The sequence below is a fragment of the Pogona vitticeps genome, chromosome 3 (assembly GCF_051106095.1).
Source record: "Pogona vitticeps strain Pit_001003342236 chromosome 3, PviZW2.1, whole genome shotgun sequence".
Taxonomy (NCBI): Eukaryota; Metazoa; Chordata; class Lepidosauria; order Squamata; family Agamidae; genus Pogona; species Pogona vitticeps.
Genome location: NC_135785.1, coordinates 69969582 through 69992134, shown reverse-complemented (window position 1 = coordinate 69992134; position 22553 = coordinate 69969582). Strand labels below are relative to the sequence as shown.

The 22553-nt window shown below is 40.2% G+C and overlaps 1 protein-coding gene across 9 annotated transcripts in view; it reads right to left on the bottom strand.

The window, feature by feature from the left end:
* PLEKHA1 (pleckstrin homology domain containing A1) overlaps positions 1-22553 on the bottom strand; it is a 44557-nt gene that overhangs the window by 11738 nt on the left and 10266 nt on the right. For 8 of the 9 annotated variants that reach the window (XM_078391187.1, XM_078391189.1, XM_020786482.3 and 5 more), the window contains exons 2-8: positions 17855-18015; positions 17182-17238; positions 13813-13858; positions 11635-11732; positions 9679-9807; positions 6725-6865; positions 3644-3712 (exon numbers count right to left, since the gene is read on the bottom strand). In XM_078391187.1, the coding sequence (XP_078247313.1) occupies positions 3644-3712; positions 6725-6865; positions 9679-9807; positions 11635-11732; positions 13813-13858; positions 17182-17238; positions 17855-17995 (681 nt within the window). In that variant the 5' untranslated portion in view covers positions 17996-18015. The remainder of the gene's footprint in view (positions 1-3643; positions 3713-6724; positions 6866-9678; positions 9808-11634; positions 11733-13812; positions 13859-17181; positions 17239-17854; positions 18016-22553) is intronic. The other variant, XM_078391190.1, reaches the window with a different exon arrangement.

Genomic DNA, 22553 nt, shown 5'->3' with positions numbered 1-22553 from the left:
ATGACATAACCATGAGTCTCAACAACTAAAAGATTGTACTCTGCGAATACTTTAGATTAGAAAACCAAGCAGAGGTCTTACTGCCAAACTGAATTAAAGGAAAATGCAGAATTCTATGCCCAGTTGATTTAATTAAGAACAAGCAATCCTGGTAGATTCATTGTTGTTTGCCAGGATAAAGAACTGAGAGAAATAACTCAATTAGTTACCAAATAACTTAGCAACAGGTAAAGATAGATTAGTCACTTTGTCCAACTTTTCTGGATTGACAATGTAAGGAACAATGGATACACAGCAACCAATGATATCTTTTGTTATGTTGTGCATTTGCTGTTCACACTACTTATAGTCCATCTGCCTTATATTTCCCCCTATCCAGGGGTCTAATTCAACTGCCATTCCCCTGGGGATTCAGCAGCCCAACACGCATATAAGAAGTCCTCAGACTTGGCATTCCCTCAAGCCCCTTCCTCCGGGGCCTTGTTCTGCTCTAACAAGATAGCCAGGACTCATCCTCCTGATCTCCTGTCTCCTACCACATTTCCTCTGCCGGGGGTTTTGCCTCTGCTCGCGCTAAGGTGGTATTTATATCCCCCAGTGGCAAACAACCTCTCCCTTTCCCTCCAGGGGTTATCTGTCTTTCCCTAGGACAGTGGGTCTCTGCCACACAGACTCAGGCAAAGTCTCAGTTTGAGACCCACTGTCTTAGGAGTGGGGCCACTCCTAAGACAGTGGGTCCTTCCGGTCTCCAAACCCCTTGATAGAATCTAGAGGGAGCTCAGTTGGTAATCCAGGTCCTTGGCCCAAAAGACCACCAAAAGAGGTGTCTTTGTCACAGTACTCTTCACAAGACTGATCCAAGCTCTATGCATATTTTGATTTTCTCTTTAATTTGGGATGAAGTAAGCAAACTCAGGTATTTTATTAATTTCAAGTTGATATAGAATAAGCTTCTAATTACATTGAGAGCACACAAATATCAACTGTGTACTGTATATTTTTAATATATCCTGATAAAAGGTATCATAGAAACAAAGACAACACAGTGACATTACTAACCTGTTCATTGTTCCTTTTTGACAAAAATACTTTACATGCAGTGATGTAATAATTAGGTCTTTAAGAAGAAATTTTGTAATTAGCAATTGTTTAGTAGCGGTGGAGTTAATTAGTCACTGCACACTTTACTAGTAGAACACAACTGTGTGAAATAAGCTACCCTGAAGTAAACCATTAATTTGATTAGTTGAAGGAAGTATAAATTAAGGGGCTAGCTAATGTGTTCTTCACAGTTCTTATCTGACTATCATGGTTAAGTTTTGTTTGTTTGACTGATGAATGTTGACATTCCTGTGAACACTATGTCAATTTGTACAGTATGTAAATCTATTTTATGTACTCATTCCTGCCGTCTTTTGTGTGATTTACTATGCTGGAGATTGTGGTCCAAGGTTTTGTAAAGATAAAGCTTCTGTTCTGGCTTTTAAACCTAACACATTTGTCATGGCATTCTTCAGTGATGTAATAATTATTTCTCAATATACTATAACACTGAATTTTTTTTTTAAAAAAAGTACAGAGCTATGTGTCATCAACTGAACATCACTATATATGTGTCGCAGGAGTACGACAAATATTTCAGTGCAGCTGACATTCTTTGGTTTAAATTTAGCTAATATAGTTTAAGGATTAAGGATTCTTTCTGCAAAGCTGGAAATACTGTCAACTTTCGTCTTCCCTTTTTTGTGCGCCATCATGTGGTTATTGAAAGGAAAGAAAAATGGATGTTTAAATGAGGCTGCCTCTTCATATAAAGTCAATACAGTAAAATCACATTTCATGTTTTCTTCACACTAAAGTGCCAAACACATTCCTTCAAGTGATCAAATAGTAATGATTGCCAGTAATGTTATGAATCAGAACAATCCCAGTAACTTAAAACCACACACACACACACACAAACAAACAAACAAACTCTACTGTAGTTGAAATGTGAGGTTCTTTAATTCAGTTTTCTTTTTATCTCAGTTTTTCAGAAATAAACATAGCACAGCTCATATTTCACCTACGAAGTATTTGTTTTAATGAAAAGCTGCTTCCATCCTGAATGAATTCACAAGGCAGGAACGATTTGTTTTTACTTATTAGTCACATAATAATTGTTCAATTTGAAAATTCTGAATAACTTCTTAAACCTATATAAACTTATACATATCTTGCAGGGAACAAGCTCTGTTCAACTCAGTGAGGCTTTCACTGGAGTGGTTACACAGGACTGTACTAGAGTTGTTCAATTAGAAGCATACTGATTATTTGAAGAGGCACTTGTCCAGCAGGCTGAGACAAAGAGGCAGTCCCAAAACCAGCAAAATCACAGAGCTGGACAGGGGACAGATTGTATTTGTCTTCAGTGTGGAAGGGATTGTCACTCTTGTATTGGCTTTCTCAGCCACATTAGACGCTGCTCCAAGATATTCCTTCAAATTCAGAGCACGTTACCATAGTCTCTCAAGACTGAAGGATGCCTACAGATTATTCTAACATGAAATGAATACAGACTCCTGCATCAGAGGTCATGACCTTGTGCCCCTCTGACAACTGAAGTGAATATGTATGACAATATGCTTTCTCTATAGCCTGGTCTGAAATTCTCACAATGTTAGATGGATGGCTCCCAAGTCCAATCATGTTATGATGTTGCTGGCCTCCTCTTGACACTACCTGTTCTGGGTAACCACACTATCACAATGAGCTCTCCAAATCTTCAGGACTGCATCTGCTTTAAAGCTGCACCCATATAACGGCCATGGTAGCCTCTCCTGTCCTAACAAACAAGGTTATCAAGGAAAAGTGAGTAGACTGAAGCCCCATTTCCTGATCTTAATCGGGACTTTTATGTGGCTTGATGACTAGTGTAGTAGACAGAGCAGAACTTGGACTGGGACTCAGATCCCTGCTAAACCATGGAAACTCACTGGGGGAGTAGAACTGGTAAGGTCACTCCTTAAATATCTCAGTTACCTTGAAAGCCCTATTAGGGTCACTGTGAGTCAGTTCCGACTTGATGGCACATAACAAATATGTGGCTTTCTCTTGCATAAAAATAGTACACAAGGGTATCTAGAATAACGTCTCTTAAACTGAGTGAGCAGCAGTTCATACAATACTTTCCACTATATTTCTCAAGTATATTTACATTCTACCTGCCTCCTCAAAACAGGTTTAGTCTATGCCTCCTAAAATAAATTGTTCTAGTTTTCCCAATAATGATCAGATCTTATTTCTTATTATCAGTCGTCCTCATTTAGATTTTTGAGGTTGGGGGTGCACTCAGACATAGTGAAGCTGAAAAGAGTAACACTACAAAGAGCAGAAATCAAGACTGCCTCCACTGTGCAGGCTTCTATATTCTCCTACTCACAAACTGTCATGGCTCCTGGCCATATGAAAAAAATGTATAAATATTTTAAAGATACTGAATCTAGAGACAAAATGAAATGAACCAGCTAAACAAAACAAGCATAATCACATTTTTAAAATACTATACTTTTTATTTTAAAAAATGAAATAGAACAATTATGCATTGACATATTAGGAAGAAACATGTGATCAAGAGATAACATTAGAACAATTAAATACATACCAGTTCAGATTTAAAATAGCCTATTGTGTTTTCATCCAGCTGGAAGTACCTTCTTTTCCAGTTCTTCATCTATATAGTAAACAAAAGATAATCTAATTTAATACCAGTAAACCTCTAATGCTCACAAAACTTTTAATTTTAGTTATGGAGAGTCTTATCTCATTTTTTTTTAAATTGGGTACAGTGGGGTCTCGACTTACAAACTTAATCCGTATTGGAACGCATTTTGTAAGCCGAAAAGTTTGTAGGTCGAATCTGCATTTCCCACAGGAATGCATTGAAAATCATTTAATCCGTATCTGCTCTTTTCCGTCCATAGAAACTAATGGGAAACTAATGGGAAGCTGCTATTCCACCTTCTGCCACTAGAGGGGGATGTTTTCTTCTTTTTTTTCTTAGGTCAAGAAAACTTCAGGAAGGAGGGAGGGAGGCAGGGAACAGTTTTAAAAGCACTTTTGAAATCTTTTTTTTAAACGAAGCCAATTTTAAAGCATGTTTAACACAGAGACAGGAGTCTGGAAGTCACACCTTAGTCTTTGCAAGCCAGAATGCCTGACCCACACAATTCTTCGGAGCCACTATCGGTGGTGGTGGGGCTCCGAAATGCCTCCCATAGCAGTGGAGAAGCCCTAGAAGGCATCTCGGAGGTCCCCGCCGCCACCCCCACCACCACCTCCCCTGGGAGACCCAGTCTACCAAGCTTTCCCCGGGCAGTAGACCAGGCCTCCCGGGGGTTTGTATGTCAATTCTCCGTTCGCAAGTCGAAATGGAATTTTGCGGACGGAGAAGTGTGTAAGTCGAAAAGTGTGTAAGTCGAACCGTTTGTAAGTCGAGACCCCACTGTAATCTTCTTGGTAGATGGTGGGAATGCTGTAGACATAATATATCTTGACTTCAGCAAAGCCTTTGGCAAAGTACCCCAAGATTAGCAAGCTAACTAGGTAGACTGGAGAGAACAACTGTCAGATGAATACATACAGTGGCACCTCGACTTACGAACGGCCCTACTTACGAACATTTCAACTTACAAACAGATCCGCTCACAAAAATTTTCTTCAACTTGCGAGTGGAGCTTCCACTTATAAACACAAAAAGGCAGGGGGAAAGGGCGGGAAATGCAAACCGTTGGTGGCAAAGAGGCTGTTTTTCGTAGCTCTTTCGCCTCAACGGTTACAGCAGGGGGTTAGGAAACTTTTTTACTTCTGCGGAAGGAGAGGCGGGGCGGCTCTGGATCGCCGCTGGGCATGGGGAATCCGGTGTGCTCCCTGCCCATCCCTGATGCAGGTCTACTCATGAGTAATCGCCACAGAAGTGGCGGGTCTACTCATGGGTAAGGGCCACCAAAGGTGCTGGGTGCACAGGTCAGAGGGGCTCCTCCATGGATGAGGTGTGTGGCGGCGGCGCAGGAGGAAGGAGAAGCGGGGCGGCTCCGGATCGCCGCCAGGTGCAGGAATCTGGTGTGCTCCCTGCCCATCCCTGGTGCGGGTCTACTCATGAGTAAGGCCCCCTCTGCTAGGGAGTGAGTGCCATTGGAGGCGGCTTTGGTCTGCCTGTTAAGGTGCAGGTTTTTGCTTTTTAAAAATTCTGGGTGGGCTTTTCAGGGTGGGTTTTGGCTGAGGGGGATTATGTTTCTGTGCTATGTTGTTGTTTGTTTTTGGTGACTTTTTTTTCAGTCCCAGTGTGGGGATTGCTCGATGATGATGATGATGATGATGATGATGATGATGATGATGATTAGTTTGCAGCTTTCGGGGCTTGCTGTTTATCTTTAAGCCCCAGCACCTTCCAATGGGGCTTTCTGTATGCTTTTTTTGGGGCGGGTATTTTTTTTTTAAAATGCTGGAACAGATAAATCCCATTCCCATATATTTCAATGGGAAATTGTGCTTCGACATATGAGCATTTCAACTTACGAACACCATTCCATTACGGATTAAGTTTGTAAGTTGAGGCACCACTGTATTTGGTTACAAAATCATATTCAGAGAGTGAACCTCTACTCAGCCCTGTTTAGGCCTCATCTAGAGTTCTGTGCCCAGTTCTAGAAATTGCACTTTAAGAAGGATGCCAACAATCTGGAGCATGTTCAGAGAAATGCAACAAAAACTATCAGGGACTAGAAACCAATGCTATGGGAAAAGACTGAAAGGACAGAATATATTTAGCCTGGAGAAAAGATTGAGGAGAGATATGACAGTACTCTTCAAACAGTCGAATGACTATAGAGGAGGGGCAGTATCTACTCTCAATCATCCCAGAGTGCACGACATGCAATAGTTGGCTCAAGTTACAGGAAACAAGATTTCAGTTGAATATCAGGAAAAACTTCCTGTTAGAGCAGTATAACAGTGTAACCAATTACTATGAGAGGTGGTGAGCACTGCCAACTATTTTCAAGAGAAAAGAAGTCAACTATCTGCAAGATATATGTTGTTTTGGATCCCTGCATTGAGTAAGGGATTAGAATCAATTGTTTTATAGGCCCCTTCCAACTCCATTATTCTATAATTCTATGGTGTCATGACAAAGGAGATGTAGTCATCTGGGGAAGCCCAGAAAGACTGACTGGGGCTCCAAGGGGGCTGGATTTGGATCAAGGGCCTGTAGCTCCCCATTCCTGATATATTACATACTACAGTGGACCCTCGACTTACGGAGTTAATCCATATTGGAACGGTGTCTGCAGGTCAAAAAGTCTGTAGGTTGAGACTCCATTGACCTACAATGCATTGAAAACCGATTAATCCGTAACTGGCCGTTTTTGTTCCATTTTGTTTTTTTTCCCCGGTCTGTAGGTCGATTCTCTGGTTGCAAGTCGAACCTAAATTCTGCGGCCAGAGAAGTTTGAAACTCGAAAAGTCTGTAAGTGGAGCCACCTGTAAGTCAAGAGTCCACTGTATATAGTGTGAAGAGAAGCCCTTCTCTCAAAATAAAGTTCATATTTCCAATTATGTGTTTGAGCAACTGGGTGGTTAAACTTTCTATAATCTCTTCGATAATTTTCTGTGGCAAAATTTCTTCCTGTAGCATCATACAAAAATAAAAAAACCTAATTGAACTCAGAAACTCTTAGTTGCTTACCACTGCTCCTTGTTTAACACAGTAGCCAGCTTTGATCACAGCATTATCCGAGGGATGCTTGGTAGAAAAATAAGGAAGGTGGCTTTGGGACCGTTTCAAGTAATTTTTATCACCTTCAGCACATTCATTTACCTCTTCTTTCTAAAGAAAAATAAATAAGAGGGCTTAGATTGTAGTTCACAATTAATTAAGAAATCAACATTACTTTAGACTTATTCTGGATAGTAACTATGTTGGTGGAACATTTAAACCAGAATATCACAGAAAGCTATTTCACACAACTGTGTCTGTAGTTTACCACACACAGGCTTGCATCATGTCTAAAGAAATGTCTTTGCATTTAACTTAAATTCAATGTATATGTATCTGTATTTACATATGCACACACTCAGACAAAAAAAAACACCTTGGTATTTTACAGAACTATTCTGATCATTTCTTTTGGAAGTACTGTTGAAGAAACTGATCTTGAGACACTTGCAGCTAGCTGTATGAATCAAGCTATCTGAGGGATTTTTGAAATTCTGTTTTGCTGAAAAGCCAGTGTTACATTTTTGAACACTAGCTCAATATAGAGATCTGAAACATTTAATTTTCCTAAGAACCAGTGTATCAGTTTAAAATCCAGGTAAGTTCCTATGGTTTATTTGTTTCTTTGGTCAGAATTCATTACATAAATATGAGCAATATAAAGAGTTTTGCTGTCTACATTTTTAAGATTCTAAGTGCTATAATTTCTTTCTTACCAAGGAACAGATGTGTAGCCAAAAGACTAAATTACTTAAGTTTCATATTAAGTAAGTTGTATTAGTAATATTTCTGATTAGTCAGTCCTTTCCTTTCATTTAAGATGACATGTTCTAAAAGTTAAGCATGAATTTGCAGGTATATACATATTTTGGAACAGCTGATTGCTTTTTCTCTCACTGGGGGTAATAACAGGTATAACAATGACAACTACTTGATACCAGATTTACATGGCTATCAAAGCTGATCCTCTTACCAGGCCCCTCTTACACATCTATCAACCATGAAACCAGCGTTAAGCCTAGCCTAGAATACTAGCGACTGTAAATAAGCAAATGATATTTTTCATAAGAATGTGAATGTTTAGATGAGTGATGAGGCCACTAGGGAACACATCCAGCCAATTCTCTTTAAATTACATTGGCTAGCAGTTGCTGCCCGGGTCCAATTCAAAGTGCTTGATTTAGACATTAAAGCCCTAAACGGCTTGGACCCTGGATACCTGAAGGACCGCCTCCTTCCATATGAACCTACCTGGAGGTTAAGATCTAGCCAGGGGCCCTTTTGAAAGAGCCATCCGTCAAGGAGGTAAGAGGGATGGCTTGTAGACAAAGGGCCTTTTCAACAGCTGCCCCCAGACTATGGAACACCCTTTCAAGGGAGATTTGTCTGGCGCCGACACTGATGACATTTCGGCACAAGGTCAAAACAGTCCTGTTCCAGAAGGCTTTTAATTGAAATAATGTCAACTGTGGGTCCTGATGGCAATTTTTAGAATATATATTTTAATTGTATTTTAATTGTTTTATCTTTTTAATTGTACAGTGGTGCCTTGCATAGCGATTGCTTCGTATAACGATGAAATCGCTTTGCAATGAAGATTTTGCGATCGCTTTTGCGATCGTTTTCCGATGTTCCAATGGGGGAATTTTGCTTTGCAATGATCGGTTTCCTGCTTGGGGAACCGATCACAGCAAAGCAATGCTTTTTAAACAGCTGATCGGCACCGCAAGCAAGACTTTTTAAACAGCTGATTGGCGCTGCACTACCCCCCCAGAGCTCCTGCATAAATAGGGGACAGTGGGAGGGGGGAGCGGAGGCGCTCCGGATTGGCACCTCGGGAGGAGGGAGGGCCGAAGGGCCTGGCGCCGAGCCAGAGAGCAGTCACGGCGGGAGGCGCTGCAAAGGAGGAGGCACCCGCCGGGGACCGGGATCAGGGCGGCAGCAGCTGGACGGGGGGCAGCGTGCCAGAGACCCCCTCCTCGTCCTGTCTGCGCCCCACCAAGGGGACCGGGCATCTGGGGTTGGCTGGCTGGTGGTGGGTGGCGCGCCCCTTCCCACCCTGGGCGGCTGCCTGCCTCCGAACCCTCCTCCCACCGCTCACCGCCCATGGAGGCCGGGTGTCTCCCAGGCTGGCTGGCTGGCGAGCGGCGGGTGGATGGCACACCCCTTCCCACCCCAGGCGGCTGCCTGCCTCCGAGCCCGCCGCCCAAGGAGGCCGGGTGTCTCCCGGGCTGGCTGGAGAGCGGCGGGTGGATGACGCGCCCCTTCCTGCCCCGGGCAGCTGCCTGCCTCCGAGCCCGCCGCTCGCCGCCCAAGGAGGCCGGTGGGTGGATGGCGCGCCCCTTCCCGCCCCAGATCTCTGTATTTCCTGTTATAATGGAAAGACATGTCCAGATCTGACAGACACAAATACATTTTAGACAATACAGCAGAATAACTGAAAAATGTTTTCTGATAGCAAGTAATAATGATTCTAGATAGGGTTAAGTACAGAAAGTGAGTAAAATGAAACAGCTCCATTTATATTCCCACATGCTCTTTAAATGAGCAAATGAAACTCCTACATGTAAATACATGCTTTCCCATTTCATCAGAAACAGCAGGTTCCCATGTTCAAAGCAGTGCCCATAGCCACATATTACACCGATAAGAAAACAGGTAACTCTTGTAGACACTGGATTTCCTACACTGCAGAAAATTAGTCACCCTAGAGCAGTAGTTCCAAACCTTGGGTAACCCAGGAGTTCTTGGACTGTGACTCCCAGAAACGCAAGCCAGCACAGCTAGCAGTGAAAGCTTTTGGGAAATGCAGTCCAAGAACACCTGAGTTACCCAAGTTTGGGAACCACTGTCCTAGAGAGATAATATGTCAATAATACAGTACTGTACCTAATTAGAAAAATGTTATAAAAACACAGCAGTACCTGAGTAGGGGTTATTATAGGAACACCGCCAACAATATCTGTTCGGTAAGACATTTGCTTCTTCAATCCCAGATTTTCAGTGTGGTGTGGGTTATCAGCATGAGACAGTGAATCAGGCTGCTTTGGTACCTTGAAAAAAATTAAGCATTGTAAATTGAATGGTACAATGGTCTGTAAACAGGGCAGCTAATACAAAACTAATTTGAAGCAGCTCCATTCTTGCAGATATGTTTTATTACTAGACTCCTTTTTATAATTCCAAGACTCCTCAGCAGGGTGGATTTGACTTAAATCAAATTGTTTTAAATCACATTTTAAATAAAAAAGTATTTTTGATTATTTATATTAATTTTTAATTACTTATATAAAAAACAACTTTTTACTATAAATCATGATTTAAATGATTTGGTTTTAAAAACATCATTGGTTTTTATCCACCCTTCATCAAAGCAATCACTCAACACTTACTTCCACACTAATAGGGTGAAGGAATCTGGGGAGGTGCTTAAAACATGAGGCTTTCCATTATCTGCTTTCCTTCAAATTCTCCAGTGAAATTCAAGATGACCTTGTGCAATAATGTGAGCTCCTGTAACCATTAAAACACCTGTACCCATATGTCTAATAGCACTCTCAAAGATTTCTAATAACCCTTTGCAAAAGCCGCATTCATTTTCTCTCGGCCTCATTTAACATGTTTAACAATTCTATGCTTTAAGTTATCTACATATCACATTTCTGCTCACAGGCCCTTAAATTATGTAAAATCCCAATATTAAGAAAAAGAACAAAACCAAAGCATTTTTCAAAAACAAAGTTTAAACAAAAGTCAAAGGTATGACAAAAGAACACCACTTTGACCGATGTGGGAAACTCAGTAAAAATTGAGCCTTGTGTGTTTGGGGGAATATGTTTCTTAATTGAGATACTGTTACCAAAAAAGTCTAATTTCAGGTAATCCGGCTAACCTCAGAGTGGTGTGACACTCAACAGAGTCTCACTTTCAAGATCCCAAAGTCCAGGCACACTCCTATGGGTGGAAGCAGTCTTTTAGCTACCTTACTACAAAATCATTCTAGTCTAATCTCTCTCAGAAATTCATGAATGATATAATGCAGCTGCAGATTACAGAAATTTCCTTAGTACATTCTAGAACTCATTTGTTAAAAGAGGATTTAGATTAACTGTCTTCCTATTTTATAACAGGAAGGCTGCTTTACATAAATTGTGTATTTTAGCCAAATATCTTTGCAATTTTCCATGAGATAAACTCTTTAAAAACATAGATGAATATGGTCCAGGTCTGAAGAACTGTTTTGATTGTGCCCTCTCCCTCACCAAGTTAATGTTCAGGCACTGTCTATGGATATCTGGAAAACTCTTTTCAAAGTGCAACATACAGAACTTTCTAACAACTGGGAACTAATTTTTTCAAAATTCCTTTTCAAACCAAAAACACATACCTGCATTTCAAATTATACAGTATATTTCTAATTAATATCTATAAAACGAATGCCTGGCTGTGACCACCTAAAAGAATTTATGTCAAAGCTGTTCATATTGAATGGTTCAAATGACCCCAGTCTTACAGAGTGAGTAACGAGAAGTAAAATGAGCTTGTCCTGTATACCAGGTGACTGCTCAACAGATTTTCTTTCAACAATTCAAACACTGCTTTATTTTATTATTGTAGTCAAACAGTTAACTGGAAACACAGAAGAGGATTCATTACTCCTGGCAAGTAGATTTGTGAAAGTTTTTCAACACAGTCAAATCATGAAACATAGAATTTAACAGATTTCAAGTAGTAGCTAATGCTTGAAAGAACACCAAAAACATATAATCTCCTCACCTAATTAAAAAACCCTTAGAATACAAAAAGTGTTTTGCTATACCTCTACGGATATCACAAGAATCTATGTGAAATTACTCTAGCATCCAAAAACAGTTACTTACTGTGATTTTGGTAGCTTTGTTCAGGACATTTACCCATTCAACTAAGTCTTGCTGATCATTGGCTTGTAGAAAATATTTTCTCATCCCTGCATTCATGACTGTTGGAGACAACAGAAGAATGAATGTGCCACATTAGCTGAAAAAAATATTTAGCAGTGCCCTTTGACTAAGCAGAACATTTAACAGCTCAGACACATACAGCAATCAACATTGCTCATCTCAAAATCTGAAGCAAATGCAAATTTTTCACTAGTGCCCATATATATACTGTATATTTAAAAATGCTGTTTTGCTTTTCTAGACCAGGGGTCTCCAAACTTTTCAGCATGAGGGCTACATCATATATATTACACATTTTCAAGGGCCAAAGGAACATGCGCACATGTGTGGAATGAAACCCCGCACCCCACGCATGCACGTGTGCAGGCACAGAGTGAAACCCCACTCCCCACCAGGGACTCATTGGGCAGTTTCTCCTTCCAGGACAGCAGGAAGGGAACGGACCTGATCCTGCGGACCTGACACTGCGACATTCGCTGGGCTGGATAAAAAGGCGAGGGGACAGATGAGGCCCACAGGCCGTAGTTTGGAGAACCTCTGTTCTAGGCCATCCTAATGTCCTAATGTTAGCAACCATGTGATGTTTAATTAACTTGCATCAAAAAAGTTCTCATATTTTGTGTATGTAATTCAAAACAATAAAAGCATCAGAGTTGAACTAACCTTTTTCACAAACGTCATTCTACACCCTTCCATATTATTTATTTATTTATTTGTTTGTTTGTTTGTTTGATTTTTATCCCACCCTTCTAGACGCATCTCTAGAGGAATATTCATGTAAGAATGTCTCTTCTTTTAAAGGTGGCTGGAGACCATATTGTTACTTACTTTATTCATGCTGCAGGGTACAAATAACAAATGTAGACTGTCCACAGGACAGAATTCCATTGTTGGCAATGACTACAAGTGGTAGAACACTTAAAAGCAACCCTATTTTATAAGAACTATCATTCTTTGATGTTGCACTGTGCATGGTTCGACTTCTCCAGCATCCAAGACAAAATAAATAAATCCCAAAATGAGTACCATTTCAGAAAAACTAGGGGAGCCTAAAAATGCCCAACATCCATGCCCAGATAAAACATGCATAAGTCTACTGATAGAAGGCAATTCTGAGACAAGAAACAAGTAAAGAAATATCAGACCAACACGCTGCTGGACAAAAGTGTTATTGCAGCCCAGCAGGAAGTTGTGTGAACATGTTTCTAGTGGTTCTGTCTCGGGGGGGGGGGGAGGCAAAATGGAGACTGCGGCCCACGTGTGGCCTCAAATTTGCCCCAATGGGAAAACAAATTACAAAAAAAGGAAGATAAACAGTAACTCTCAGAATCCTTGGTGACACAGTTTTTCATCAAAACGCTATTGGGGGGAGGCATATCCAGACTTGTTTCAGGCCTGAAATAGTCTTTTCTGGAAATCAAAAACCATCCTTCAGTCACTTCCTGTTTCTAAAATAGCATTTTCTTTCTGTCAAGCCCTAGGCCAGAGAGGAGGCTTAAACAATATTTAACACTTCTAGGAATGCTGTTTGTAACTTCTTCAGTGGTTAATCCTTTATTTCTTTATAGGGAGGCATTTGGGAGCAGGAACTCACCATAAAACTGGGGAAAGGTGAAAATGGCCCTGGAAACTACTCTCCAAGGTTGCTCACTGTGGCTCAATTTAACGATTTTTCCCTTAAAAACTCAAATTAATTCCCAAAGGAATTACTCTGAAGTCCAAGGAGAAACATACTAATATTAAGTTCTCATTAATGACTATTGCAATTACTGCCTAAAGCCTCAACAAATTAATAGTGTTACTACAGTATGTCACAGAAACTGGTTGTTACAAACATATTTACTTAAATAAAATAAATCCTAACAAATGTTGCTTTAGTTTTTCAAATGATATAGAAAGAATTTTATGTGATCATTTACTATTTTAAATACTCCAAATATTTCAGCTATTAAAAAGAGTTTATTTTTCTCTTTATATTGTGAAGGAAACATAAAGTATAAATTAACTGGCATTCTACATACAGTACTTTTGTTTGTCTCTTTTAAGGAAAAAGAACATACCTTTGTTCCACTATTTTTTTAAGCGATAGTAACTTAACTGCTGTCTACTAAAACTTACCAAAACAGAATTCTGCCTTTGGCCTCAGCTTAGTTGCATCGCTAACCTAACAAAAATGATAGTTTACATTACAAATCACAAAACATGCCATAAGTTTCACATCTATTGCATAAAATAAAAGTACCCTTTCAACATAATTTTATATATACAGATAAACCACACACATTGTTCCACTACATAGGGACCTATTTCCCAAACAGCAACATTCCGCCATGATTTCCCATATTCCTCAGTATCTTGCCATCGAAGGTTTCATTTTACACAAAAGTTATCATTAAACAAAGACTTGGGTAAACAGAAGAAAGTAGGTTCAGACCATATTCTATATTCTCTATTAAAAGTCTTCTTCTAACATGGATAGCATGGAATTTCCAGAGGATGTAAACATTCAAGTTTTTTTGTTGTAAAATACTGTGTTTTTGTCACCACCACATCGAATTTGGCAGCAGAAAAAAAACAAGGATCTTAAAACTGGGTTTCTGTGTTGTACACCTCTGCTTTAAATAAAAGATAAATGCCTGGCCTCTAGAAGCATTCTGACTAAGCTCTCTTGCTCCTTTTCCAAGAGCTTTACAATAAAATATAAATGTTTAAACTCTAGAAATGACTAACCTAAGCTCTGTTGATCAGTTTCCAAGTACCTTGCAAGTGTATTACTCTACCCAGACTAAACTATCTTAAAGGGAATCAAAATGCCTCACAGAGCTAAAGAAGTGTCTTAAGCTTCTAAATAAGTATACCCTTCACAAAACTGAAAATATTAGAACTCTTTTACATAATAGTGTGTTATTTTATCATGCACATTTAAATATGCTCATCAGTTTCTCAACACTGAAGGCTTGAGAAATTAGAGGCGAAAGAGACCAGAGATTGTGTTGAACAATCATGTTGCCAGCATGCTATGGAAGCAATTAGTGTGGCACTGCTTCACCAAATTATCTCAACAGGTCATATTTTGCAGCATTAGGATGTGTTTGCTAACATCCAACACTAGACAATTTTTGTTCTTAGTAATGTAATAAAAGCAGCGATCCCCAACCTTTTTCGGTCCGCAGACCAGCTGGGGAAAGTGGGGCACCCTCCGCACTCGTGCGCATGCACGAACAAGTGTGCGGGTGCTCTTTCACACGGGCGTGCTGGAGCACGCGTGAAACCGCAAACAGGCTGTGCGGAGATGAGTGTGTACGGAGGGTTGGGGACCTCTGTAATAAAGCACAGTAAAAATGCTACAAGAATAAACACTACAATTTTGTACACTGGATCCAAGATATCTATGGTTAGTTCTATAACAATTTTATTAATTTATTTATATGTTTGATTTAGCATTAAGCTAACGAGCTTTAGGCTCATGATACAGTGGTGCCTCGCAAGACGATTGCCTCGCTGGACAAATGGGTCCGGCGAGGTTTTTGGTGCCTCACAAGACGATTGTTTCTATGGCGGTTTTCCACAAGATAAATGTTGCTGTTCAGAGGCCAGCTGAGCACCATTTTTGAAGTTCCTGCCCTATTCCCCTGCCTTCAGCAAGCCTCCGAATGGAAAAAGCAAAAGGAAAAAGAAGAAAGCCTTTTTGCGTTCAGAGCCTTACCAAAGGCAGGGGGAAAGGGCACGATCTTCAAAAATCGTGCTGGGCTAGCCTCTGCAAGCACCCATCGCTGCGTGGAGGGACCCCCCAGAAGTGCTCCAATGGTGCAGGGGAAGCCTCCGAAGGGCTCGAAAGCCAGCGGCTCCCCCTGCACCATAAGAGCACTGGCGGAGGTCCTGTGCAACCATGTGCGCCGGCTTCAGAGCCTTTCCCTGCACCATCCGAGGACTCATGGGAGTCACTCCACATGGCGATGGGTGCTTGCAGAGGCTTGCCAAGGACCATTTTTTAAAAAGTTCCCGCCCTTTACCCCTGCCTTCGGCAAGCCTCAGAATGTAAAAAGACTTTTTTTTTTGTTTTCTTTTTCCTTTTTCTGTTTCAAGGCTTGCTGAAGGCAAGGGAAAAGGGCAGGAACTTCAAAAATGGTGCTTGGCAAGCCTCTGCAAGCACCCATTGCAGCGTGGAGGGACCCCCGTGAGTCCTCAGCTGGTGCAAGGGAAGCCCTGGGGGACCCCAAAGCCGACGATCGTGGCGAGGGGGGGCCCTGTGAGTTTTCCGATGGTGCAGGGGAAGCCCCAGCGATCATGGTTGTGGAGGGCACCCGCAAGTCCTGGGATGGTGCAAGGGAAGCCCCGGGAGACCCCAAAGCCTGTGATTGTGGCGAGGGGACCCTCCTACCATTCCTCCAATGGTGTTTCCCCAGCTCCCTACCTGGTAAGTGACTTTTTAATTTTTCCCCCCATAGGAACGCATTAATTAAATTTCAGTGCATTCCTATGGGAAAACGTATTTTGCAAGACAAATTTTTTGCAAGACGGCATTGATCGTGGAATAAATTAAATTTGTCTTACGAGGCACCACTTCTTCCTATCCCTCTCTGCTACCATGAGACAAGTAGAAGCATTTACTTCCATCTTCAATTAACTGGAATTATTCCATTTCAGACAATCAATGATTAAACAAGTTGTATACCCTATTGTCACGAACACTCGTCTCCAATTACTGTAGGAAGCTGCGATTAACAATATATTGCATTTACATCCAAATATAAAATGATGGCCAATAGCTTCCAAACAAGCCATAATATAAAGCAAGCAGGAGCTCAAAGTTAGATGCCAAAGGCTGGCTTGTTTGTAAGATATTAACAATAGCTTTCCAATTTGGATATAATGGAAAGTTGTGGCTAACCCTGACCTATTTCTTGTTTATTCCCTTGTACATTAAAGTAAGCTCTGAATTGGAAGCTACATGATGATGTAAACATTCACAAATGTCCTGACTAATTAAGACACATTTTAACATTGGACACCAAAGGCTGGCTTGTTTGGTCAGCACTAACCATGGTTTCCCCAGTCTGAATGTAATAAAAAGTTGTGTCTTTTTAAGCAAATGTACAATTCCATATCCATGCAACGACTGTGTATAAACTGAGAAACTATGTTTAGTTTACACTATGATTTGTCAAAATAAGCTGAAAACTATATGATCACATAAAATATCATTAACACTAACTGCCATCCCTAGTTAGAACTTAACATAAACAAAACTTATGAAGGTTAGACAAAAAGTAGATTCACAATGTATACGTAATATTGTCACTGATTTCAGAATTCTCACTTCGCACTCTCCACCTCATCTTCAAAAGAAACCACCAAAAAGCAACATTCTTTAAAATACTATATGAAATCATTCCTCTAAATATACAAGTTCTGATTTCTTTTAGTTACTTAAATGCTATCAAAATCCTCTTGAGATATACAGTGTTTTCAGGAACACACACATACCTTTGAAATATAAGTAAGTTTAATGGATCCAACTGGTGGTGATCCAGAAGGCAAGTTCTGTAGTCAAAAACATAACATTGTAAGATAAAACGGATACTACCAATCAAGTCACAATATCCCTTCAAATGTTCAAACACAAGTACTTCAAATACTTCAGAATTCAAAAATATCATCCATCAAAATACAGAGTATTCCTTTAACTTGCTTTAGGTTTGGTGATCCAAAACAGCACCACAAATTACTGCAAGCATACTCATATCTACAACTAATAGCACCTTTCAGCTTTGAAAGACAGGAGCATATTCAAAAGCACTCCAGGCATTGGGATTAAGCTTGTGCCCACTTAATAACTTCGACCTTGATTATCAATACATCTAAAAGTGTTTCACTGAGATCAACAGAATTCATTTCCCTGTAATAGTGCCCAGGACCAAACCCTGGGTATCAAAATTTTTAGTGGTCATAATTTTAATTATGAAGATGAAGCCCCACTATCCACCATGATTCTAACAGAATATATAACACATTTTTTAAAAAAAGGATGATTAATTAATATTTGCAGAAATATTCATTAACATCAGTAAAAATCAGCAAAATTTTCAAAAAAATCAGAAAAATAAGAGTCACAATACTGAATGGCACAATCATTAAAAAACATCCTAGAGTAGTTTACCTGTGGATTATCCATGTACCATACCAAATTATCTTCTTTTGTGTCCAATATAAAATATCTACGCAGAAACTTTCCACTGTTTTCATTTTCTTCAATGTCTAGAAAACCACAAATACGATTTTGACGATCTACATAAGGCATTTCTGAATTTGGACATTACACTGAAAAACAAAAGAATGGCAAATTATTTGCTTTTCTATAAATACATGAATCGAAACTGATCCATAGCTAGTTTCATTTAATGAACACAGGTTTCAGTAGCTCATTTTCAGAAAAAGGTAGTACTCTGCACTAATTTCAACCTAACTGCAAATGTTTAAAATATTTGCTTTTAACATATTAATATTTATCCTCAAAGGTGTTCATCTGGTTTATAGTCATAGTACTTTGTACAACACATAAATGTTAATATACTGAATATTGGCCCATGTCCAATACTCACACAAATATTACAGAAAACAGTACATTATACTAAAATGTTCAAACCTTACAATCCTTGCATGGTAAGAATTGTACTCTGCAAGTGCTACAATAATTTTTCCCACCAAAACATGAAAGAAAGGCAGTGGATTTATTCAGTTTTGGGAACATATCATTTAGAGTATTAAGAAAACTAGTCTTGCAAGAACCTTGCTGGGGCTTGAACATCTTTTCATAATAGCAGTTGCATCAACTATTTAATACATGTCAATGTTCTTTGCAGTTTCATATATTATTGACCAGACTTTTGGTGCTTAAAGAAGATGAACACTAGCTATGAATAAATATTACAGGCAGAAGCAAGTAGTGGAGCCAAAGGAGTTAAAGAGTTAAGTAAATGACAGGACAAATTCAATTGTTTAAAAAATTATTACTTATTTGGTTTACTATCCTTTAAGACTACTTGTCCCACTAGTTCATAGGCACATTTGGTAAGGAGAGAAATGAGGGCCTTTTTGGTGGCAGCTTCTAAGGCGGTGGAATTCCACTTTGAGAGGGGCAAGGCTGGTCTCCTCCCTGTAGCCCTTCCAGCAGCAAACAAAGATTTTTTTTATTTAGATAAGCTGTGCTGCATATACCTTTTTACTGTGTCTAACATGTTAACCTCGAGGCAAAATCAGGAGCTGGAGTCCCGAAGGCAGCTCATGTTGTTCTGCCAATTCCTGCGACGTTGCTGGAACCAGTTGTATTGGCTCTTGCCTTTCCATTGGACCATTTCAGCAACGTGGAGAGGGGGGATCTGCTGCTTGGGTAACAGCTTATCCTTTACCCAGGCTTCATGCTCTGGAGAGGACACTCCTCAATTCAGAGTATGTTACCACAGTCTCTCGAGACTGAAGGACTGACTGAATGCCAAAGAAGGATGTCTTAATTATGGGTGTCTTTTTCCCCTTGCTGGGCTTTCACATTGTTTCAATTCAGTGTTCATATTTCATATGATAACTTACTTGCATTTTAATATTATAACTTTTTGGTTAAAATACTCTTGCACAACTCTGCAGCAGCAAATTCCCACTGGAGATTATTGAGTGTACACAACTTTATTGCACTGTGCATGAATCATGTGCACCCCAAAACTGCCTTTGATCAGAGTAGATTTGAAATGATGATGTCAGCTACACTGCACACATAGAGCTGTACAACAAAATCTCAGCCATTTTGTTTTTATCTGTATTCCCAGGATCCTTATGGAGAATTATGAGTGACTTGCGTATTATATGCTGCACAATAGCAGGCAACACTGCAAGGGATACATGGAATGGCCTGGCAGGCCAGATTCGGCCCACAGGCCTTGAGTTTGACACATGTCCATTAAATCAGTGGTCCCCAACCTTTTTGGAACCACAGACTGGTTGGGGTGCAGGCTCCATGTGGGGGGGCAGGGGCACCCCTGTGCTCACTGGTGGGCATGTCATGCTCATGGGTTGGCATGCGATTGCGACATGCCCACCATGCGTGCAGGTTGGATATCCCTTTCTGCGGCCCAGTCCTGGGAAGCCCACAGACCGGCACTGGACTGCAGACCGGGGGGTTGGACCACTGCATTAGATGATTCAAACTTTTCTTAAAAAAAAAAAAAAGGAATTCAATTGGAAATAATATTGCTCTCTTGCAAAAATAAATCTAGACCAAAAACAAAAAAGCTGAGGGAGGCGAGATAGAAAAGATTTATTGTAACCCCTCCAAAGCATTATTTGATCTGTACTTTTAAAAAAAACCATATTTTTCCATGTATAAAATGACACTTTCCCCAAAAATAATTAGAGAAAAATTAGAAGGTTGTTTTATACACAGTAGTAAGGAGGGGGGAGCTATCCAAGCGCCCTGATCCCTGCTTTCCCCCTTCACTTTCTGCAAAGAAAGTGGAGGGGGAAAACACTTTCCTCACAAGAAACGGAGGGGGAAAGCAGGAATCACTTTTCCCGTCCACTTTCTTGCGAGGAAAGTGCTTCCCCCCCCCACACTCCTTGCAAAAAGCTGCTTTCCCCCTCTACTTTTTGCAAGGGGGTAAGCAGCTTTTTGAAAAGAAAGTGGAGGGGAAAAGCAGTAATCAAAGCACTGATCCCTGCCTTCCCCCTCCACTTTCTTGCAAAGAAATTTGGATTAGAAAAGTGGGAGTCTTATACATGGGGGCATATTATACACGCAAAAATACAGTAATCCTCAAGACTAGTTATTTTCAACCATTGGGGTTTTCTTTCACCACTGAGGGCATATAAAGACTTCAAGACAGGTATGTAGTACAAAGAAAACACATGCAGTTCTATAATTTGATTTGGAAAATGAGGAAATATATTCCTGCCTACTAAACTTTGTAGAGTTTATTACATAATCCTATAGTAGTTATTTCCACCTTTCTTTATCCGAGTCCTGAATCAGTGTTGAGTTCACCAATTCTGCCATTCCCATGGCACAAAATCTAACCTAACAATATAATTTTGGAGTCCTGATTTTTAATTTTCAACATCTTTTTAGACACTGCCCTGAAAAGAAAAAAGAACTGAATATATTTAGTTGAAACCAGTTTCAACCAAAACCAGTCCATATTCCCAGGAGAAGTGCACTTTGTAAATGGAACATCATTGGTAAAAAGACCATGTCTTGCACTGATACATAAAGTAAAACTCCTAATCGACAGCCATTTGGGGGTGTGATTATATATTTTTATCTTATTTTGACTGAGTTTAGTTTTGATTTGGGATTAACCTCTGGATACTTCTAAAAACATACTCATTTTAAGGTATTCAAAAACTTTGTTGAGGGTGCATCATTCATAACTTCCAATCTGAAATGCAGCAATTGCCCAAAATTTCTTGTATCACTTGTTCAAAACAGAAGTGTACAGTCTAGTTAATAAGTTTGTTGAACAAGGCAGATGAAGATCTTTAATCTCATAATTTTATGGAAGTTTATGCTTTTTACAAAGGAGTCTAACCCACACATGTGGCCATCATTTTAGGAACTTTTATATTTCTTCTGCACCACCACCAGCTCTATGGTTCAGCCTAATGGAGACCTAATGTTCCAGAGGCAAGGAGCCACCACCGAGAAGGCCCAATTTCTTGTCTTTTCCCTCAGGGCCTCCCTCGGCGTTAGGCTCCTCAGCCTCACCTCCTGGCTCGCACGAGTGATACGGGTAGATCTTGGTGGGAGTAGGCGTTCCGCCAAATATCAAGGCCCTAAATCGTTTAGGGCTTTGTACATAAGCATCAACACTTTGAAGTCGATGTGGAACCGGATGGGCAGCCAATGCAATGCGGCCAGAGTGGGTGAGATATGTTGGTATTATTTCACTCCACTGAGTAATCTGGCCGCTGCATTCTGCACCACCTGTAATTTCCGCAGCAGCCTCAAAGGTAGCCCCACGTAGAGCGCGTTGCAGTGGTCTAATCTCGAGAGTACGAGCGCATGCACCAAGGTGGTCCTACCCACATCAAGGTAGGACCGCAGCTGGGCTATCCGCCTGAGGTGAAAAAAGGCAGTGCGGACCACCGACGCCACCTGGGATTCCATAGTAAGCGCTGGGTCCAGATGGATCCCCATGCTCCTGATCATCTATTATAAAAGTAAGTACTGACGCACACATTCAGCTGTTATTATGTACAGCCTAAATTTGTGTGTTTTTTTCTTTCCAAGCTATGGTACACTTTTTGTGCAGATGGATTCCAGAACTACTTCATTTGTACCTAATAACCAAAACTTCTCCCTCATCAAAAAATAAGACAAAATAAAATAAACTATGGTTGTCTTTTAAATTAAGTAACTACATGTTTATAACCATGATTCTATTACCAATTAATATTCTAAAGTTTTACACAGTGGAGAAAAATGCCCAATTATTTTTTTTTTCTGCACAAATCTGAGAATAATTAAATAAGCAAAAACAAGCCTTGCATATCAGGAACAAGCACAGAGGCTGGGAGGCAAACAAGATAAGCTTGAAACTTTTAATACAGGAGGCAAATATGATTTAATAGTTACCAGAAGAATCCTCTTATCACTTATCTATGGTCTGAAAATATTAAAATTATTAAAAGAAAAATCCTAGAAATATTTATTTCTAAAAAATGAAGTTACCAGGACTGGCCACTAGAGTGAGCAAGACCATGTATGTACAGCGTTTGCCATTACACTATCTGCATTTTCCAGCATCCATTGGGGACAGCTTGGACCCAGATCCTACTGAATTTTTTGGTGGGATGAAACTCATAACTGGAAA